Source organism: Cetorhinus maximus, unplaced genomic scaffold (assembly GCF_964194155.1).
Source record: "Cetorhinus maximus unplaced genomic scaffold, sCetMax3.hap1.1 HAP1_SCAFFOLD_424, whole genome shotgun sequence".
Taxonomy (NCBI): Eukaryota; Metazoa; Chordata; class Chondrichthyes; order Lamniformes; family Cetorhinidae; genus Cetorhinus; species Cetorhinus maximus.
The window spans coordinates 294,575-313,502 of NW_027596369.1; the positions used below are offsets into that span (position 1 = coordinate 294,575).

General features: G+C 53.3%; 1 protein-coding gene across 1 annotated transcript in view; it reads left to right on the plus strand.

Annotated features, from left to right (window-relative positions):
* The window catches only part of LOC144673660 (calcitonin gene-related peptide type 1 receptor-like), a 221,603-nt gene that overhangs the window by 170,634 nt on the left and 32,041 nt on the right, over nt 1-18,928 (plus strand). The window contains exon 2 of the mRNA XM_078535385.1: nt 12,527-12,677. Coding sequence (XP_078391511.1) covers nt 12,527-12,677 — 151 coding nt within the window. The remainder of the gene's footprint in view (nt 1-12,526; nt 12,678-18,928) is intronic.

The window sequence follows — 18,928 nt, forward strand, 5'->3', positions numbered from 1 at the left end:
CCCCCTCTCTAGACAGCCCCCGCTTTACACTGCCCCCTCTATACTCATTCCCTCCTCTCTCCACTGTCCCATCTCTGTATTGTACCCTCTCTACACTGACCCCTCTCTCCACTGTCCCCTCTCTCCACTGTCCCCTCTCTGCACTGTCCCCTCTCTACACTGTCCCCTCTGTGCACTGTCCACTCTCTACACTGTCCCTTCTCTACACTGTCCCCTCTCTACACTGCCACCTCTCGACACTGTCCCCTCTCTGCAGTCTCCCATCTCTACACTGTCCCCTCTCTACACTGTCCCTTACCTACACTGCCCCCTCTCTCCTCTTTCCCCTCTCTACACTGCCTCCTCTCTCCACTCTCACATCTCTGCACTGTCCCCTCTCTGCACTGTCCCCTCTCTACACTGTACCCTCTCTGCACTGTCCACTCTCTACATTGGCCCCTCTCTACAGTGCTCCCTCTCTACACTGCCCCCTCTCTACACTGCCCCCTCTCTACACTGTCCCCTCTCTGCATTGTCCCCTCTCTACACTGACCCCTCTCTCCACTGTCCCCTCTCTGCCCTGTCCCCTCTCTACACTGTCCCCTCTCTACACTGTGCCCTACCTACACTGCCCCCTCTCTCCTCTTTCCCCTCTCTACACTGCCTCCTCTCTACACTGACCCCTCTCTGCACTGTCCCCTCTCTGCACTGGCCCTTTCTGCACTCTCCCCTCTCTACACTGTGCCATCTCTGCACTGTCCACTCCCTACACTGTCCCCTATCTACACTGCTCCCTCTCTACACTGCCCCCTCTCTACACTGCCCCCTCTCTACAATGCCCCCTCTCTACACTGTCCCCTCTCTTCACTGCCCCCTTTCTGCACTGTCCACTCTCTGCACTGACCCCTCTCTGCACTGTCCCCTCTCTACACTGTTACCATCTCTGCACTGTCCACACTCTACACTGTCCCCTATCTACACTGCTCCCTCTCTACACTGCCCCCTCTCTACACTGCCCCCTCTCTACACTGTCCTCTCTCTGCACTGTCCCCTCTCTACACTGTTCCCTCCCTACACTGGCCCCTCTCATTACTTTCCCCCTCTACACTGCCTCCTCTCTCCACTGTCTCCTCTCTGCACTGTCCCTCTGTGCAGTGTCCCCAATCTCCACTGTCCCCTCTCTGCACGATCACCTCTCTACACTGTCATCATTCTGCACTGTCCACTCTCTCCACTGTCCTCTCTCTACACTGTTCCCTCTCTGCACTGTCCCCTCTCTCCACTGCCTCCTCTCTCCACTGTCCCCTCTCTGCACTGTCCCGTCTCTAAACTGCCCCCTCTCTCAACTGTCCCCTTTCTACATTGTACCCTCTCTCCTCTGCCGCCTCTCTACACTGTCCCCTGTCCACACTGTCCACTCTCTACACTGTCCCCTCTCTACACTGCCTCCTCTCTCCACTGTCCCCTCTCTGCACTTTCGCGTCTCTACACTTCCCCCTCTCAACACTGTCCCCTCTCTACACTGTCCGCTCTCTACACTGTCCCCTCTCTTCACTGGCCCCTCTCTACACTGTCTCCTCTCTACACTCACCCCTCTCTACACTGTCCCCTACCTACACTGCCTCCTCTCTACACTGCCCACTCTCTAGATTGTTCCCTCTCTGCACTGTCCTCTCTCTACACTGCCTCCTCTCTGCACTGTCCCCTCTCTTCACTGTCCTGTCTCTACACTGTCCCCTCTCTAAACTTTCCGCTCTCTACACTGTCCCCTCTCTACACTGTCCCCTCTCTGCACTGACCCCTCTCTGCAGTCTCCCATCTCCACACTGTCCCCTCTCAACACTGTCCCCTCTCTACACTGCCCCCTCTCTACACTGTCCCCTCTCTACACTGTCCCCTCTCTACACTGTCCCTTACCTAAACTGTTCCCTCTCTCCTCTTTCCCCTCTCTACACTGCCTCCTCTCTCCACTCTCACAGCTCTGCACTGTCCCCTCTCTGCACTGTCCCCTCTCTTCACTGTACCCTCTCTGCACTGTCCACTCTCTACACTGGCCCCTCTCTACAGTGCTCCCTCTCTACACTGCCCCCTCTCTACACTGTCCCCTCTCTACACTGTCCCCTCTCTACACTGTCCCCTCTCTGCACTGCCCCCTCTCTACACTGACCCCTCTCTCCACTGTCCCCTCTCTGCACTGTCCCCTCTCTACACTGTCCCTACCTACACTGCCCCCTCTCTCCTCTTTCCCCTCTCTACACTGCCTCCTCTCTCCACTCTCACATCTCTGCACTGTCCCCTCTCTGCACTGTCCCCTTTCTACACTGTACCCTCTCTGCACTGTCCACTCTCTACACTGGCCCCTCTCTACAATGCCCCCTCTCTGCACTGTCCCCTCTCTGCACTGCCCCCTCTATACACATTCCCTCCTCTCTCCACTGTCCCTTCTCTGTATTGTACCCTCTCTACACTGACCCCTCTCTCCACTGTCCCCTCTCTCCACTGTCCCCTCTCTGCACTGTCCCCTCTCTACACTGTCCCCTCTGTGCACTGTCCACTCTCTACACTGTCCCTTCTCTACACTGCCACCTCTCTCCACTGTCCCCTCTCTGCACTGTCCCCTCTCTACACTGTCCCCTCTGTGCACTGTCCACTCTCTACACTGTCCCTTCTCTACGCTGCCCCCTCTCTACACTGTCCCCTCTCTACACTGCCCCCTCTCTACACTGTCCCCTCTCTACACTGTCCCCTCTTTACACTGTCCCTTACCTAAACTGTTCCCTCTCTCCTCTTTCCCCTCTCTACACTGCCTCCTCTCTCCACTCTCACATCTCTGCACTGTCCCCTCTCTGCACTGTCCCCTCTCTTCACTGTACCCTCTCTGCACTGTCCACTCTCTACACTGGCCACTGTCTACAGTGCTCCCTCTCTACACTGCCCCCTCTCTACACTGCCCCCTCTCTACACTGTCCCCTCTCTGCACTGTCCCCTCTCTACACTGACCCCTCTCTCCACTGTCCCCTTTCTGCCCTGTGCCCTCTTTGCACTGTCCCCTCTCTACACTGTCCCCTACCTACACTGCCCCGTCTCTCCTCCTTCCCCTCTCTACACTGCCTCCTCTCTCCACTCTCACATCTCTGCACTGTCCCCTCTCTGCACAGTCCCCTTTCTACACTGTACCCTCTCTGCACTGTCCACTCTCTACACTGCCCCCTCTCTACACTGACCCCTCTCTCCACTGTCCCCTCTCTGCCCTGTCCCCTCTCTACACTGTCGCTTCTCTCCACTATCCCCTCTCCGCACTGTCCCCTCCCTACACTTTCCCCTCTGCACTGTCCACTCTCTACACTGACCCCTCACTACACTTACCCCTCTCTACACTGCCCCCTCTCTACACTGTCCCCTCTCTTCACTGTCCCCTCTCTCCACGGTCCCCTATCTGCACTGTCCCCTCTCTACCCTGTCCCCTCTCTGCACTGTCCAGTCTCTACACTGTCCCCTCTCTACACTGCCCCTCTCTACACTGTCCCCTCTCTACACTGCCCCCTCTCTCCAATGTCCCCTCTCTGCACTCTCCCCTCTCTACACTGTCCCCTCTCTACACTGTCCCCTCTCTACACTGCCTCCTCTCTACACTGACCCCTCTCTGCACTGTCCCCTCTCTGCACTGGCCCTCTCTGCACTGGCCCTCTCTACACTGTACCATCTCTGCACTGTCCACTCCCTACACTGTCCCCTATCTACACTGCTCCCTCTCTACACTGCCCCCTCTCTACACTGCCCCCTCTCTAAAATGCCCCCTCTCTACATTGTCCCCTCTCTACACTGCCCCCTTTTTTCACTGTCCACTCGCTGCACTGACCCCTCTCTACACTTTCCCCTCTCTACACTGCCTCCTCTCTCCACTCTCACCTCTCTGTGCTGTCCCCTCTCTGCACTGTCCCCTGTCTGCACTGTTCCCTATCTGCACTGTCCCTCTGTGCAGTGTCCCCTATCTCCACTGTCACCTCTCTACACTGTCCCCTCTCTACAGTGTCCCCTCTCTACACTGTCCACTCTCTACACTGTCCCCTCTCTACACTGTCCCCTCTCTAACACTGTCCCCTCTCTACACTGTCCCCTCTCTTCACTGTCCCTCTCTACACTGTCACCTCTCTTCACTGGCCCCTCTCTACACTGTCTCCTCTCTACACTGACCCCTCTCTACACTGACCCCTCTCTACACTGGCCCTCTCTACACTGTCCCCTCTCCACACTGTCCCCTCTCTACACTGTCCCCTCTCTACACTCTACCCTCTCTACACTGTCCCCTCTGCACACTGTCCCCTCTCTACACTGACCCCGCTCCACACTGTCCCCTCTCTACACTGGCCCTCTCTAGACTGTCACCTCTGCACACTGTCCCCTCTCTACACTGACCCCTCTCTACACTGTCCCCTCTCTACACTGACCCCTCTCTACACTGCCCCCTCTCTACACTGATCCTTCTCTACACTGACCCCTCTCTACACTGTCCCCTCTCTACACTGATCCCTCTCTACACTGTCCCCTCTCTACACTGTCCTCTCTCTACACTGTCCCCTCTCTACACTGTCCCCACTCTACACTGTCCTCTCTCTACACTGTCCCCTCTCTACACTGTCCCCTCTCTACACTGACCCCTCTCTACACTGTCCCCTCTCTACACTGATCCCTCTCTACACTGCCCCCTCTCTACACTGATCCTTCTCTACACTGACCCCTCTCTACACTGTCCCCTCTCTACACTGATCCCTCTCTACACTGTCCCCTCTCTACACTGTCCTCTCTCTACACTGTCCCCTCTCTACACTGTCCCCACTCTACACTGTCCTCTCTCTACACTGTCCCCTCTCTACACTGTCCCCTCTCTACACTGATCCCTCTCTACACTGTCCTCTCTCTACACTGTCCCCTCTCTACACTGATCCCTCTCTACACTGTCCCCTCTCTACACTGCCCCCTCTCTACACTGATCCTTCTCTACACTGTCCCCTCTCTACACTGCCTCTCTCTACACTGTTCCCTCTCTTCACTGGCCCCTCTGTACAGTGTCTCCTCCTTACACTGACCCCTCTCTACACTGACCCCTCTCTACACTGGCTCTCTCTACACTGTCCCCTCTCTACTCTGCCCCCTCTCTACACTGCCCCCTCTTTACACTGCCCCCTCTGTACACATTCCCTCCTCTCTCCACTGTCCCCTCTCTGCACTGTCCCCTCTCTGCACTGTCCGCTCTCTACACTGACACCTCTCTCCACTCTCCCCACTCTCCACTGTCCATTCTCTGCACTGTCACCTCTCTACACTGTCCCCTCTCTACAGTGTCCCCTCTCTACACTGTCCACTCTCTACACTGTCCCCTCTCTACACTGTCCCCTCGCTACACTGTCCCATCTCTACACTGCCCCCTCTCTACACTGCCCCCTCTCTACACTGTCCCCTCTCTACACTGTCCTGTCTCTACACTGTCCCCTCTCTACACTGTCCCCTCTCTACACTGTCACCTCTCTTCACTGGCCCCTCTCTACACTGTCTCCTCTCTACACTGACCCCTCTCTACACTGACCCCTCTCTACACTGGCCCTCTCTACACTGTCCCCTCTCCACACTGTCCCCTCTCTACACTGTCCCCTCTCTACACTCTACCCTCTCTACACTGCCCCCTCTCTACACTGCCCCCTTTCTACACTGTCCCCTCTGCACACTGTCCCCTCTCTACACTCTACCCTCTCTACACTGTCCCCTCTGCACACTGTCCCCTCTCTACACTGACCCCTCTCCACACTGTCCCCTCTCCACACTGTCCCCTCTCTACACTGGCCTTCTCTACACTGACCCCTCTCTACACTGTCCCCTCTCTACACTGATCCCTCTCTACACTGATCCCTCTCTACACTGTCCCCTTTCTACACTGCCCCTCTCTACACTGTTCCCTCTCTTCACTGGCCCCTCTCTACAGTGTCTCCTCCTTACACTGACCCCTCTCTACACTGACCCCTCTCTACACTGGCCCTCTCTACACTGTCCCCTCTCCACACTGTCCCCTCTCTACACTGTCCCCTCTCTACACTCTACCCTCTCCACACTGTCCCCTCTCTACACTGTCTCTCTCTACACTGTCACCTCTGCACACTGTCCCCTCTCTACACTGACCCCTCTCCACACTGTCCCCTCTCTACACTGTCCCCTCTCTACACTGATCCCTCTCTACACTGATCCCTCTCTACACTGATCCCTCTCTACACTGTCCCCTCTCTACACTGCCCCCTCTCTACACTGTGCCCTCTCTACACTGCCCCCTCTCTACACTGTCCCTCTCTACACTGTCCCTCTCTACACTGTCCCCTCTCTAACCTGTCCCCTCTTTAACCTGACCCCACTCTAACCTGTCCCCTCTCTACACGGTCCCTCTCTACACTGGCCCTTTCTACTCTATCTTCTCTCTACACTGTAACCTCTGAATACTGTCTCCTCTCTAACCTGTCCCCTCGTTTCACTGTCCTCCCGTACACTTTGCATCTCTATACTGTTCCCTCTCTACACTATCTCCTCTCTACACTATCTCCTCTCTACACTGCCCCCTCTCTACACTGTCCCTCTCTACACTGATCCCTCTCTACACTGTCCCCTCTCTACACTGCCCCTCTCTACACTGTCCCCTCTCTTCACTGCCCCCTCTCTACACTGTCCCCTCTGCACACTGTCCCCTCTCTACACTGACCCCTCTCCACACTGTCCCCTCTCTACTCTGGTCCTCTCTACACTGTCACCTCTGCACACTGTCCCCTCTCTACACTGACCCCTCTCTACACTTTCCCCTCTCTACACTGCCCCCTCTCTACACTGATCCTTCTCTACACTGACCCCTCTCTACACTGTCCTCTCTCTACACTGTCCCCTCTCTACACTGGCCCCTCTCTACACTGTCCCCTCTGCTCACTGTCCCCTCTCTACACTGACCCCCCTCCACACTGACCCCTCTCTACACTGGCCCTCTCTACACTGTCACCTCTGCACACTGTCCCCTCTCTACACTGACCCCTCTCTACACTGTCCCCTCTCTACACTGACCCCTCTCTACACTGTCCCCTCTCTACACTGATCCTTCTCTACACTGACCCCTCTCTACACTGTCCCCTGTCTACACTGATCCCTCTCTACACTGATCCCTCTCTACATTGATCCCTCTCTACACTGACCCCTCTCTACACTGCCCCTCTCTACACTGTCCCCTCTCTTCACTGGCCCCTCTCTACACTGTCCCCTCTGCACACTGTCCCCTCTCTACACTGATCCCTCTCCACACTGTCCCCTCTCTACACTGACCCCTCTCCACACTGTCCCCTCTCTACACTGGCCCTCTCTACACTGTCCCCTCTCTAACCTGTCCCCCCTTTAACCTGACCCCACTCTAACCTGTCCCCTCTCTACACTGTCCCTCTCTACACTGGCCATTTCTACTCTATCTTCTCTCTACACTGTAACCTCTGAATGCTGTCTCCTCTCTAACCTGTCCCCTCGTTTCACTGTCCTCCTGTACACTTTGCATCTCTATACTGTCCCCTCTCTACACTATCTCCTCTCTACACTATCTCCTCTCTGCACTGTCCCTCTGTGCAGTGTCCCCTATCTCCACTGTCCCCTCTCTGCACGATCACCTCTCTACACTGTCATCGCTCTGCACTGTCCACTCTCTACACCGTCCTCTCTCTACACTGCCCCCTCTCTACTCTGTCCCCTCACTACACTGCCCCCTCTCTACTCTGCCCCCTCTCTACACTGTCCCCTCTCTACACTGCCCCCTCTCTACACTGCCCCCTCTCTACACCGTCCTCTCTCTACACTGCCCCCTCTCTACTCTGTCCCCTCACTACACTGCCCCCTCTCTACTCTGCCCCCTCTCTACACTGCCCCCTCTTTACACTGCCCCCTCTGTACACATTCCCTCCTCTCTCCACTGTCCCCTCTCTGCACTGTCCCCTCTCTGCACTGTCCCCTCTCTACACTGTCCCCACTCTCCACTGTCCATTCTCTGCACTGTCACCTCTCTACACTGTCCCCTCGCTACACTGTCCCCTCTCTACAATGTCCCCTCTCTACACTGTCCACTCTCTACACTGTCCCCTCTCTACACTGTCCCCTCGCTACACTGTCCTGTCTCTACACTGTCTCCTCTCTACACTGTCCCCTCTCTATACTGTCCCCTCTCTTCACTGTCCTGTCTCTACACTGTCCCCTCTCTACACTGTCCCCTCTCTACACTGTCCCCTCTCTTCACTGGCCCCTCTCTACACTGTCTCCTCTCTACACTGACCCCTCTCTACACTGACCCCTCTCTACACTGGCCCTCTATACACTGTCCCCTCTCCAGACTCTCCCCTCTCTACACTGTCCCCTCTACACACTTTCACCTCTCTACACTGACCCCTCTCCATACTGTCCCCTCTCTACACTGGCCCTCTCTACACTGGCACCTCTGCACACTGTCCCCTCTCTACACTGACCCCTCTCTACACTGTCCCCTATCTACACTGCCCCCTCTCTACACTGATCCTTCTCTACACTGACCCCTCTCTACACTGTCCCCTCTCCACACTGATTCCTCTCTACACTGATCCCTCTCTACACTGATCCCTCTCTACACTGGCCCTCTCTACACCGTCCCCTCTCTACACTGTCCCCTCTCTACACTGTCCCCTCTCTACACTGCCCCTCTCTACACTGTGCCCTCTCTACACTGCCCCCTCTCTACACTGTCCCTCTCTGCACTGTCCCCTCTCTAACCTGTCCCCTCTTTAACCTGACCCCACTCTAACCTGTCCCCTCTCTACACGGTCCCTCTCTACACTGGCCCTTTCTACTCTGTCTTCTCTCTACACTGTAACCTCTGAATACTGTCTCCTCTCTAACCTGTCCCCTCGTTTCACTGTCCTCCTGTACACTTTGCATCTCTATACTGTTCCCTCTCTACACTATCTCCTCTCTACACTATCTCCTCTCTACACTGCCCCCTCTCTACACTGTCCCTCTCTACACTGCCCCCTCTCTACACTGTCCCTCTCTACACTGTCCCCTCTCTACACTGTCCCTCTCTACACTGCCCCTCTCTGCACTGTCCCCTCTCTTCACTGCCCCCTCTCTACACTGTCTCCTCTCTACACTGACCCCTCTCTACACTGACCCCTCTCTACACTGGCCCTCTCTACACTGTCCCCTCTCTACACTGTCCCCTCTCTACACTCTACCCTCTCTACACTGTCCCCTCTGCACACTGTCCCCTCTCTACACTGACCCCTCTCTACACTGTCCCCTCTCTACACTGGCCCTCTCTACACTGGCACCTCTGCACACTGTCCCCTCTCTACACTGACCCCTCTCTACACTGTCCCCTCTCTACACTGACCCCTCTCTACACTGCCCCCTCTCTACACTGATCCTTCTCTACACTGATCCCTCTCTACACTGTCCCCTCTCTACACTGATCCCTCTCTACACTGATCCCTCTCTACACTGATCCCTCTCTACACTGTCCCCTCTCTACACTGGCCCTCTCTACACCGTCCCCTCTCTACACTGCCCCCTCTCTACACTGATCCCTCTCTACACTGATCCCTCTCTACACTGATCCCTCTCTACACTGTCCCCTCTCTACACTGGCCCTCTCTACACCGTCCCCTCTCTACACTGTCCCCTCTCTACACTGATCCCTCTCTACACTGATCCCTCTCTACACTGTCCCCTCTCTACACTGATCCCTCTCTACACTGATCCCTCTCTACACTGTCCCCTCTCTACACTGCCCCTCTCTACACTGTGCCCTCTCTACACTGCCCCCTCTCTACACTGTCCCTCTCTGCACTGTCCCCTCTCTAACCTGTCCCCTCTTTAACCTGACCCCACTCTAACCTGTCCCCTCTCTACACGGTCCCTCTCTACACTGGCCCTTTCTACTCTGTCTTCTCACTACACTGTAACCTCTGAATGCTGTCTCCTCTCTAACCTGTCCCCTCGTTTCACTGTCCTCCTGTACACTTTGCATCTCTATACTGTTCCCTCTCTACACTATCTCCTCTCTACACTATCTCCTCTCTACACTGCCCCCTCTCTACACTGTCCCTCTCTACACTGCCCCTCTCTACACTGTCCCCTCTCTTCACTGCCCCCTCTCTACACTGTCTCCTCTCTACACTGACCCCTCTCTACACTGACCCCTCTCTACACTGGCCCTCTCTACACTGTCCCCTCTCCACACTGTCCCCTCTCTACACTGTCCCCACTCTACACTCTACCCTCTCTACACTGACCCCTCTCTATACTGCCCCCTCTCTACACTGTCCCCTCTGCACACTGTCCCCTCTCTACACTCTACCCTCTCTACACTGTCCCCTCTCTACACTGTCCCCTCTCTACACTGACCCCTCTCCACACTGTCCCCTCTCTACACTGGCCCTCTCTGCACCGTCACCTCTGCACACTGTCCCCTCTCTACACTGACCCCTCTCTACACTGTCCCCTCTCTACACTGACCCCTCTCTACACTGCCCCCTCTCTACACTGATCCTTCTCTACACTGACCCCTCTCTACACTGTCCCCTGTCTACACTGATCCCTCTCTACACTGATCCCTCTCTGCACTGATCCCTCTCTACACTGTCCCCTCTCTACACTGCCCCTCTCTACACTGTCCCCTCTCTTCACTGGCCCCTCTCTACACTGTCCCCTCTTCACACTGTCCCCTCACTACACTGACCCCTCTCCACACTGTCCCCTCTCTACACTGGCCCTCTCTACACTGTCACCTCTGCACACTGTCCCCTCTCTACACTGATCCTTCTCTACACTCACCCCTCTCTACACTGTCCCCTCTCTACACTGATCCCTCTCTACACTGATCCCTCTTACACTGATCCCTCTTTACACTGTCCCCTCTCTACACTGCCCCTCTCTACACTGTCCTCTCTCTTCACTGGCCCCTCTCTACACTGTCCCCTCTGCACACTGTCCCCTCTCTACACTGACCCCTCTCCACACTGTCCCCTGTCTACACTGGCCCTCTCTACACTGTCACCACTGCACACTGCCCCCTCTCTACACTGTCCCCTCTCTACACTGATCCCTCTCTAAACTGATCCCTCTCTACACTGATCCCTCTCTACACTGTCCCCTCTCTACACTGCCCCCTCTCTACACTGTCCCCTCTCTACACTGATCCCTCTCTAAACTGATCCCTCTCTACACTGATCCCTCTCTACACTGTCCCCTCTCTACACTGTGCCCTCTCTACACTGTGCCCTCTCTACACTGTCCCCTCTCTAACCTGTCCCCTCTTTAACCTGAACCCTCTCTAACCTGTCCCCTCTCTACACTGTCCCTCTCTACACTGGCCCTTTCTACTCTGTCTTCTCTCTACACTGTAACCTCTGAATGCTGTCTCCTCTCTAACCTGTCCCCTCGTTTCACTGTCCTCCTGTACACTTTGCATCTCTAAACTGTCCCCTCTCTACACTATCTCCTCTCTACACTGTCCCTCTCTACATTGATCCCTCTCTACACTGTCCCCTCTATACACTGTAACCTCTCAGTGCTGTCCCCTCTCTCCACTGTCCCTCTCTACACTGTCTCCTTCCTGCACTGTCCCCTCTCTTCACCACCTCCTCTCTACACTGCCCCTCTCTTCACTGCCCCCTCTCTTCACTGCCCCATCTTAACTCTGTCCCCTTTCAACACTGTCCCCTCTCTACACTGTCCCCTCTCTACACTCTCCCCTCTCTCTACAGTGTCCCCTCTCTACACTCTCCCCTCTCTCTACACTGTCCCCTCTCTACACTGTCCCCTCTCTACACTGTCCCCTCTCTACACTGTCTCCTATCTACACCGTCTCCTATCTACACTGTCTCCTATCTACACTGTCACCTATCTATATACTGTCCACTCTCTACACTTGCTCCTCTCTACACTTTCCCCTCTCTATACTGTTTGTGTAAAGGTGTTAAGAAGGGGTAGAGTTTAATTTATAGAGTTTAAAGTTAGCAGTTCATATTTTTTTCGTTTTCCTCTGGATAAGGACGATGTGTTTAATAAACAGTTATTTGCTTGTTAAGTTTGCAAACCTCGTGCTTGTATTCTGTTAATCTGAATTAAGCAGTTAGGTAGAATTGGGCCAATCTGGTGGTCTAATCATACTTCACACATATTGCGTCAGCTCAGGGAGTGGCGGGGTTTGATATTACAGCGCATGATCCCCAGAGAGTCGTGACACTACCACAGAGAGTGGTTGAATTGAATAGTGTAGATACATTTAAGGGGAAACTAGACAAGCACATGAGGGAGAAGAGAATAGATGGTTATGATGGTAGATTAAGAGAAAGACAGATGGGAGGGGGCACCAATGGTGCTGAAACACCTGCATGGAATGGATGGGCCAAATGGCCTCTTCCTGTGCTGTACACCCTGTGTAATGTGATGGAAATTTATGCTTCCTAACGACAGCCATCCCACTGAGCTGAAAGTAAATGCTTTATCTTTCCAGTCAGCCCGTGAGCTGCAAGCAACCCAGCAGCCGGCTGGATACATGACAGAAACAAACCCACCCCTCAGAGGCCTGTCACGGGTCAGAATAATGTCAGCTCAATATGAGTGCTACTTAAAAATCATCAGGGACCCGCCGTATGAAAAAGAAGGTATGTACACGGGAACGAACACTGCTGCCTGGACACAGCAAAATCCCTCACACCCATATGTCAATACAGTAATGCATTTCAAAATAAACAATAGGATACAGGGTGATGCATGGAAATAGCACATTGTCCTTTCACACTCTGGGACTGGGTGGTACAGTGGGTTACCGCACTGTCCGTTCACACTCTGGGACTGGGTGGTACAGTGGGTTATCACACTGTCCATTCACACTCCGGGACTGGGTGGTACAGTGGGTTATCACACTGTCCTTTCACACTCTGGGACTGGGTGGTACAGTGGGTTAACACACTGTCCATTCACACTCTGGGACTGGGTGGTACAGTGGGTTATCACACTGTCATTTCACTCTCTGGGATTGCGTGGTACAGTGGGTTATCAGAATGTCCTTTCACTGTCTGGGACGGGGTGGTACAGTGGGTTATCACACTGTCCTCTTACTCTGGGACTGGGTGGTACAGTGGGTTACCGCACTGTCCGTTCACACTCTGGGACTGGGTGGTACAGTGGGTTATCACACTGTCCATTCACACTCCGGGACTGGGTGGTACAGTGGGTTATCACACTGTCCTTTCACACTCTGGGACTGGGTGGTACAGTGGGTTATCACACTGTCCTATTAAAACTCTGGGACTGGGTGGTACAGTGGGTTATCACACTGTCATTACACACTCTAGGACTGGGTGGTACAGTGGATTATCACACTGTCTATTCACACTCTGCAACTGGGTGGTACAGTGGATAATCACACTGTCCTTTCACACTCTAGGACTGGGTGGTACAGTGGATTATCACACTGTCCTTCCACACTCTGGGACCGTGTACAATCTGTTATCATACTGTACTTTCACACTCTGGGACTGGCTGGCACAGTGGGTTATCACACTGTCATTTCACACTCTGGGACTGGCTGGTACAGTGGGTTATCACACTGTCCTTTCACACTCTGGGACTGCGTACAATGTATTATCACACTGTACTTTCACACTCTGGGACTGGGTGGTACAGTGGGTTATCACACTGTACTTTCACATTCTGGGACTGGGTGGTACTGTGGGTTATCACACTGCCTTTTCACACTGTGGGACTGGGTGGTACAGTGTGTTATCAAACTGTCCTTTCACACTCTGGGACAGGGTGGTACAGTGGGTTATAACACTGTCTTTTCACACTCAAGAACAGGGTGGTACAGTGGGTATTCACACTGTCCTTCCACACTCTGGGACTGTGTACAATCTGTTATCACACTGTACTTTCACACTCTGGGACTGAGTGGTACAGTGGGTTATCACACTGTCCTTTCACACTCTGGGACTGGGTACAGTGGGTTATCACACTGTACTTTCACACTCTGGGACTGGGTGGTACAGTGGGTTATCACACTGTCCATTCACACTCTGGCACTGGGAGGTACAGAGGGTTATCACACTGTCCTTTCACACTCTGGGACTGGGTGGCACAGTGAATTATCACACTGTCCTTTCACACTCTGGGACTGGGTGGTACAGTCAGTTATCACACTGTCCTTTCACACTTTCGGACTGGGTGGTACAGTGGGTTATCATATTGTCCTGCCACATTCTGGGAATGGGTGGTTCAGTGGGTTATCACACTCTCCTTTCACACTCTCGGACTGGGTGGTACAGTGGGTTATCACACTGTACATTCATACTCTGGGACTAGGTGGTGCAGTGGGTTATCACACTGTACTTCCACGCTCAGACTGGGTACAGTAGGTTATCACACTGTCCGTTCACACTCTGGGACTGGGTGGTACAGTGTGTTATCACACTGTCCTTTCACATTCTGCAACTGGGCGCTACTGTGGGATATCACACTGACCTTTCACACTCTGGGACTGGTTGGGACAGTTTGTTATCTCACTGTCCTTTTACACTCTGGGTCTGGATGGTACAGTGGGTTATCACACTGTCCATTCACACTCTCGGACTGGGTGGTACAGTGGGTTATCACACTGTCCTTTCACACTCTGTGACTGGGTGGTACAGTGGGTTATCACAGTGTCCTTTCACACTCTGGGACTGGGTGGTACAGCGGTTTATCACACTGTCCTTTCACACTCCGGGACTGGGTACAGTGGGTTATCACACAGTCCTTTCACGCTCTTGGACTGGGTGGTACAGCTGGTTATCACACTGTCCTTTCACACTCTGGGACTGGGTAGTACTGTTGGTTATCACACTGACCTTTCACACTCTGGGAATGGTTGGGACAGTTGCTTATCTCACTGTCCTTTCATGCTCTTGGACTGGGTGGTACAGTTGGTTATCACACTGTCCTTTCATGTTCTGCAACTGGGCGGTACAGTGGGTTATCGCACTGACCTTTCAACTCTCTGGGAGTGGTTGGGACAGTGGGTTATCTCACTGTCCTTTTACACTCTGGGTCTGATTGGTATAGTGGGTTATCACACTGTGCATTCACACTCTGGGACAGGGTGGTAAAGTGGGTTATCAAACTGTGCTTTCACACTCTGGTTTTGTTTCAGACAGTGGGTTATCACATTGTCGTTTGACATTCTGGGACTGGGTGGTACAGTGGGTTATCTCCCTGTCATTTCACAATTTGGGAACGGGTGGTACAGTGGGTTATCAAACTGTCCTTTCACACTCGGGGACTGGGTGGTACAGTGGGTTATCACAATGTCGATTCACACTATGGGGCTGGGTGGTACAGTGGGTTATCACACTGTCCTTTCACACTCTGGGTCTGGGTGGTACAGTGGGTTATCACACTGTCCTTTCACACTCTGGGACTGGTTGGTACATTGGGTTATCACACTGTCCTTTCACGCTCTGGGACTCGGTGGTACAGTGGGTTATCACACTGTCCTTTCACACCGTGGGACTGGGTGGTACAGTGGGTTATCACAATGTCCATTCACACTATGGGGCTGGGTGGTACAGTGGGTTATCACACTGTCCTTTCACACTCTGGGTCTGGGTGGTACAGTGGGTTATCACACTGTCCTTTCACACTCTGGGACTGGTTGGTACATTGGGTTATCACACTGTCCATTCACAATCTGGGACTTGGTGGTACAGTGGGTTATCACAATGTCCTTTCACACTCTGGGACTGGGTGGTACTGTGGGTTATCACACTGTCCTTTCACACTCTGGGACTGGGTGGTACAGTGGGTTATCACACTGTCCTTTCACACCGTGGGACTGGGTGGTACAGTGGGTTATCACACTGTCCTTTCAGACTCTGGGACTGGGTGGTACTTTAGGTTATCACACTGACCTTTCACACTCTGGGAATGGTTGGGACAGTGTGTTATCTCTCTGTCCTTTTACACTCTGGGTCTGGGTGGTATAGTGGGTTATCAAACTGTTTTTTCACTGACTGGGACTGGGTGATATAGTGGGTTATCACACTGTCCTTTCACACTCTGGGCCTGGGTGGTACAGTGGGTTATCACACTGTCCTTTCATACTCTGGGACTTTGTGGTACAGTCAGTTATCACACTGTCCTTTCACACTTTCGGACTGGGTGGTACAGTGGGTTATCACACTGTCCTTTCGCTCTCTGGGACTGGGTGGTACAGTGCGTTATCACACTGTCCTTTCACACTCTGGGACTGGGTGGTACAGTGGGTTAACACACGGTTGTTTCACACTCTGTGACTTGCTGGTACAGTGGGTTTCCTCCCTGTCCTTTCACACTCTGGGACTGAGTGGTACAGTGGGTTATCTCCCTGTCATTTCACACTTTGGGAATGGGAGGTACAGTGGGTTATCACACTGTCCATTCACACTCTGGGACTGGGTGGTACAATGGGTTATCACACTGTCCTTTCACGCTCTGGGACTCGGTGGGACAGTGGGTTATCACACTGTCCTTTCACACTCTGGGCCTGGGTGGTACAGTGGGTTATCACATTGTCATTTCACACTCTGTGACTGGGTGGTACAGTGGGTTATGTCACTGTCCTGTTACACTCTGGGACAGGGTGGTGCAGTGTGTTATCACACTGTCCTTTCACACTCTGGGACTGGGTGGTACAGTGGGTTATCACACTGTCCTTTCACACTTTGGCACTGGGTGGTACAGTGGGTTATCACACTGTCCTTTCACACTCTGGGACTGGTTGGTACAGTGGGTTATCACACTGTCCTTTCACGCTCTGGGACTCGGTGGTACAGTGGGTTATCACACTGTCCTTTCACACTCTGGGACTGGGTCGTACAGTGGTTTATCACATTATCCTTTCACACTCTGGAAGTAGATGGTACAGTGGGTTATCACACTGCCCTTTCACACTCTGGGACTGGGTGGTACAGTGGGTTATCACACTGTCCTTTCACACTCTGGGAGTAGGTGGTACAGTGGGTTATCACACTGTCCTTTCACACTCTGGGACTGGGTGGTACAGTGGGTTATCACACTGTCCTTTCACACTCTGGGACTGGGTGGTACTTTAGGTTATCACACTGACCTTTCACACTCTGGGAATGGTTGGGACAGTGTGTTATCTCTCTGTCCTTTTACACTCTGGGTCTGGGTGGTACAGTGGGTTATCACACTGTCCTTTCACACTCTGGGCCTGGGTGGTACAGTGGGTTATCACACTGTCCCTTCACACTCTGGGACTGGGTGGTGCAGTGGGTAATCACACTGTCCTTTCACACTCTGGAACTGGGAGGTACAGAGGGTTATCACACTGTCCTTTCACACTCTGGGACTGGGTGGCACAGTGAATTATCACACTGTCCTTTCACACTCTGGGACTGGGTGGTACAGTCAGTTATCACACTGTCCATTCACACTTTCGGACTGGGTGGTACAGTGGGTTATCATATTGTCCTTCCACATTCTGGGAATGGGTGGCACAGTGGGTTATCACACTCTCCTTTCACACTCTGGGACTGGGTGGTAAAGTGGGTTATCACACTGTCCATTCATACTCTGAGACTAGGTGGTACAGTGGGTTATCACACTGTACTTCCACGCTCAGACTGGGTACAGTAGGTTATCACACTGTCCGTTCACACTCTGGGACTGGGTGGTACAGTGTGTTATCACACTGTCCTTTCACATTCTGCAACTGGGCGCTACTGTGGGATATCACACTGAGCTTTCACACTCTGGGACTGGTTGGGACAGTTTGTTATCTCACTGTCCTTTCACACTCTGGTACCGGGTGGTACAGTGGGTTATCAAACTATCCTTTCACAATCTGGTACTCGGCGGTACTGTGGGTTATCACCCTGTCCTTTCACAATCTGGGTGGTCCAGTGGGTTATCACACCGTCCTTTCACACTCTGGGACTGGGTGGTACAGTGGGTAATCACACTGTCCTTTCACACTCTGGGACTCGGTGGTACAGTGAGTTATCACACTGTCCTTTCACACTTTCGGACTGTGTGGTACAGTGGGTTATCACACTGTCCTTACACTCTCTGTGACTGGGTAGTACATTGAGTTATCACACTGTCCTTTCACACTCTGGGACTGGATGGTACAGTGGTTTATCACAACGTTGTTTCACACTCTGTGACTGGCTGGTACAGTGGGGTACCTCCCTGTCCTTTCACACTCTGGGACTGAGTGGTACAGTGGGTTATCTGCCTGTCATTTCACACTTTGGGAATGGGAGGTACAGTGGGTTATCACACTGTCCATTCACCCTCTGGGACTAGGAGGTGCAGTGGGTTATCAGACTGTCCTTTCACACTCCGGGACTTGGAGGTACAATGGGTTATCACACTGTTCTTTCACACTCTGGGACTCGGAGGTACAGTGTGTTATCACACGGCTGTTTCACTCTCTGGGACTGGGTGGTACAGTGTGTTATCACACGGCTGTTTCACACTCTGGGACTGGGTGGTACAATCGGTTATCACACGGATGTATCACACTCTGGGACTGGGTGGTACAGTGGGTTATGACACTGTCCATTCACACTCTGGGACTGGGTGGTACAATGGGTTATCACTCTTTCCTTTCTTACTCTTGGACTGGATGGAACAGTGGGTTATCACACTGTCCTTTCACACTCAGGGACTGGGAGGTACAGTGGGTTATCACACTGTCCTTTCACACTCTGGGACTGGGTGGTACAGTGGGTTATGACACTGTCCATTCACACTCTGGGACTGGTGGTACAGTGGGTTATCACACTGTCCTTTCACACTCTTGGACTGGGTGGTACAGTGGGTTATCACACTGTCCTTTCGCACTCTGGGACTGGGTGGTACAGTGGGTTAT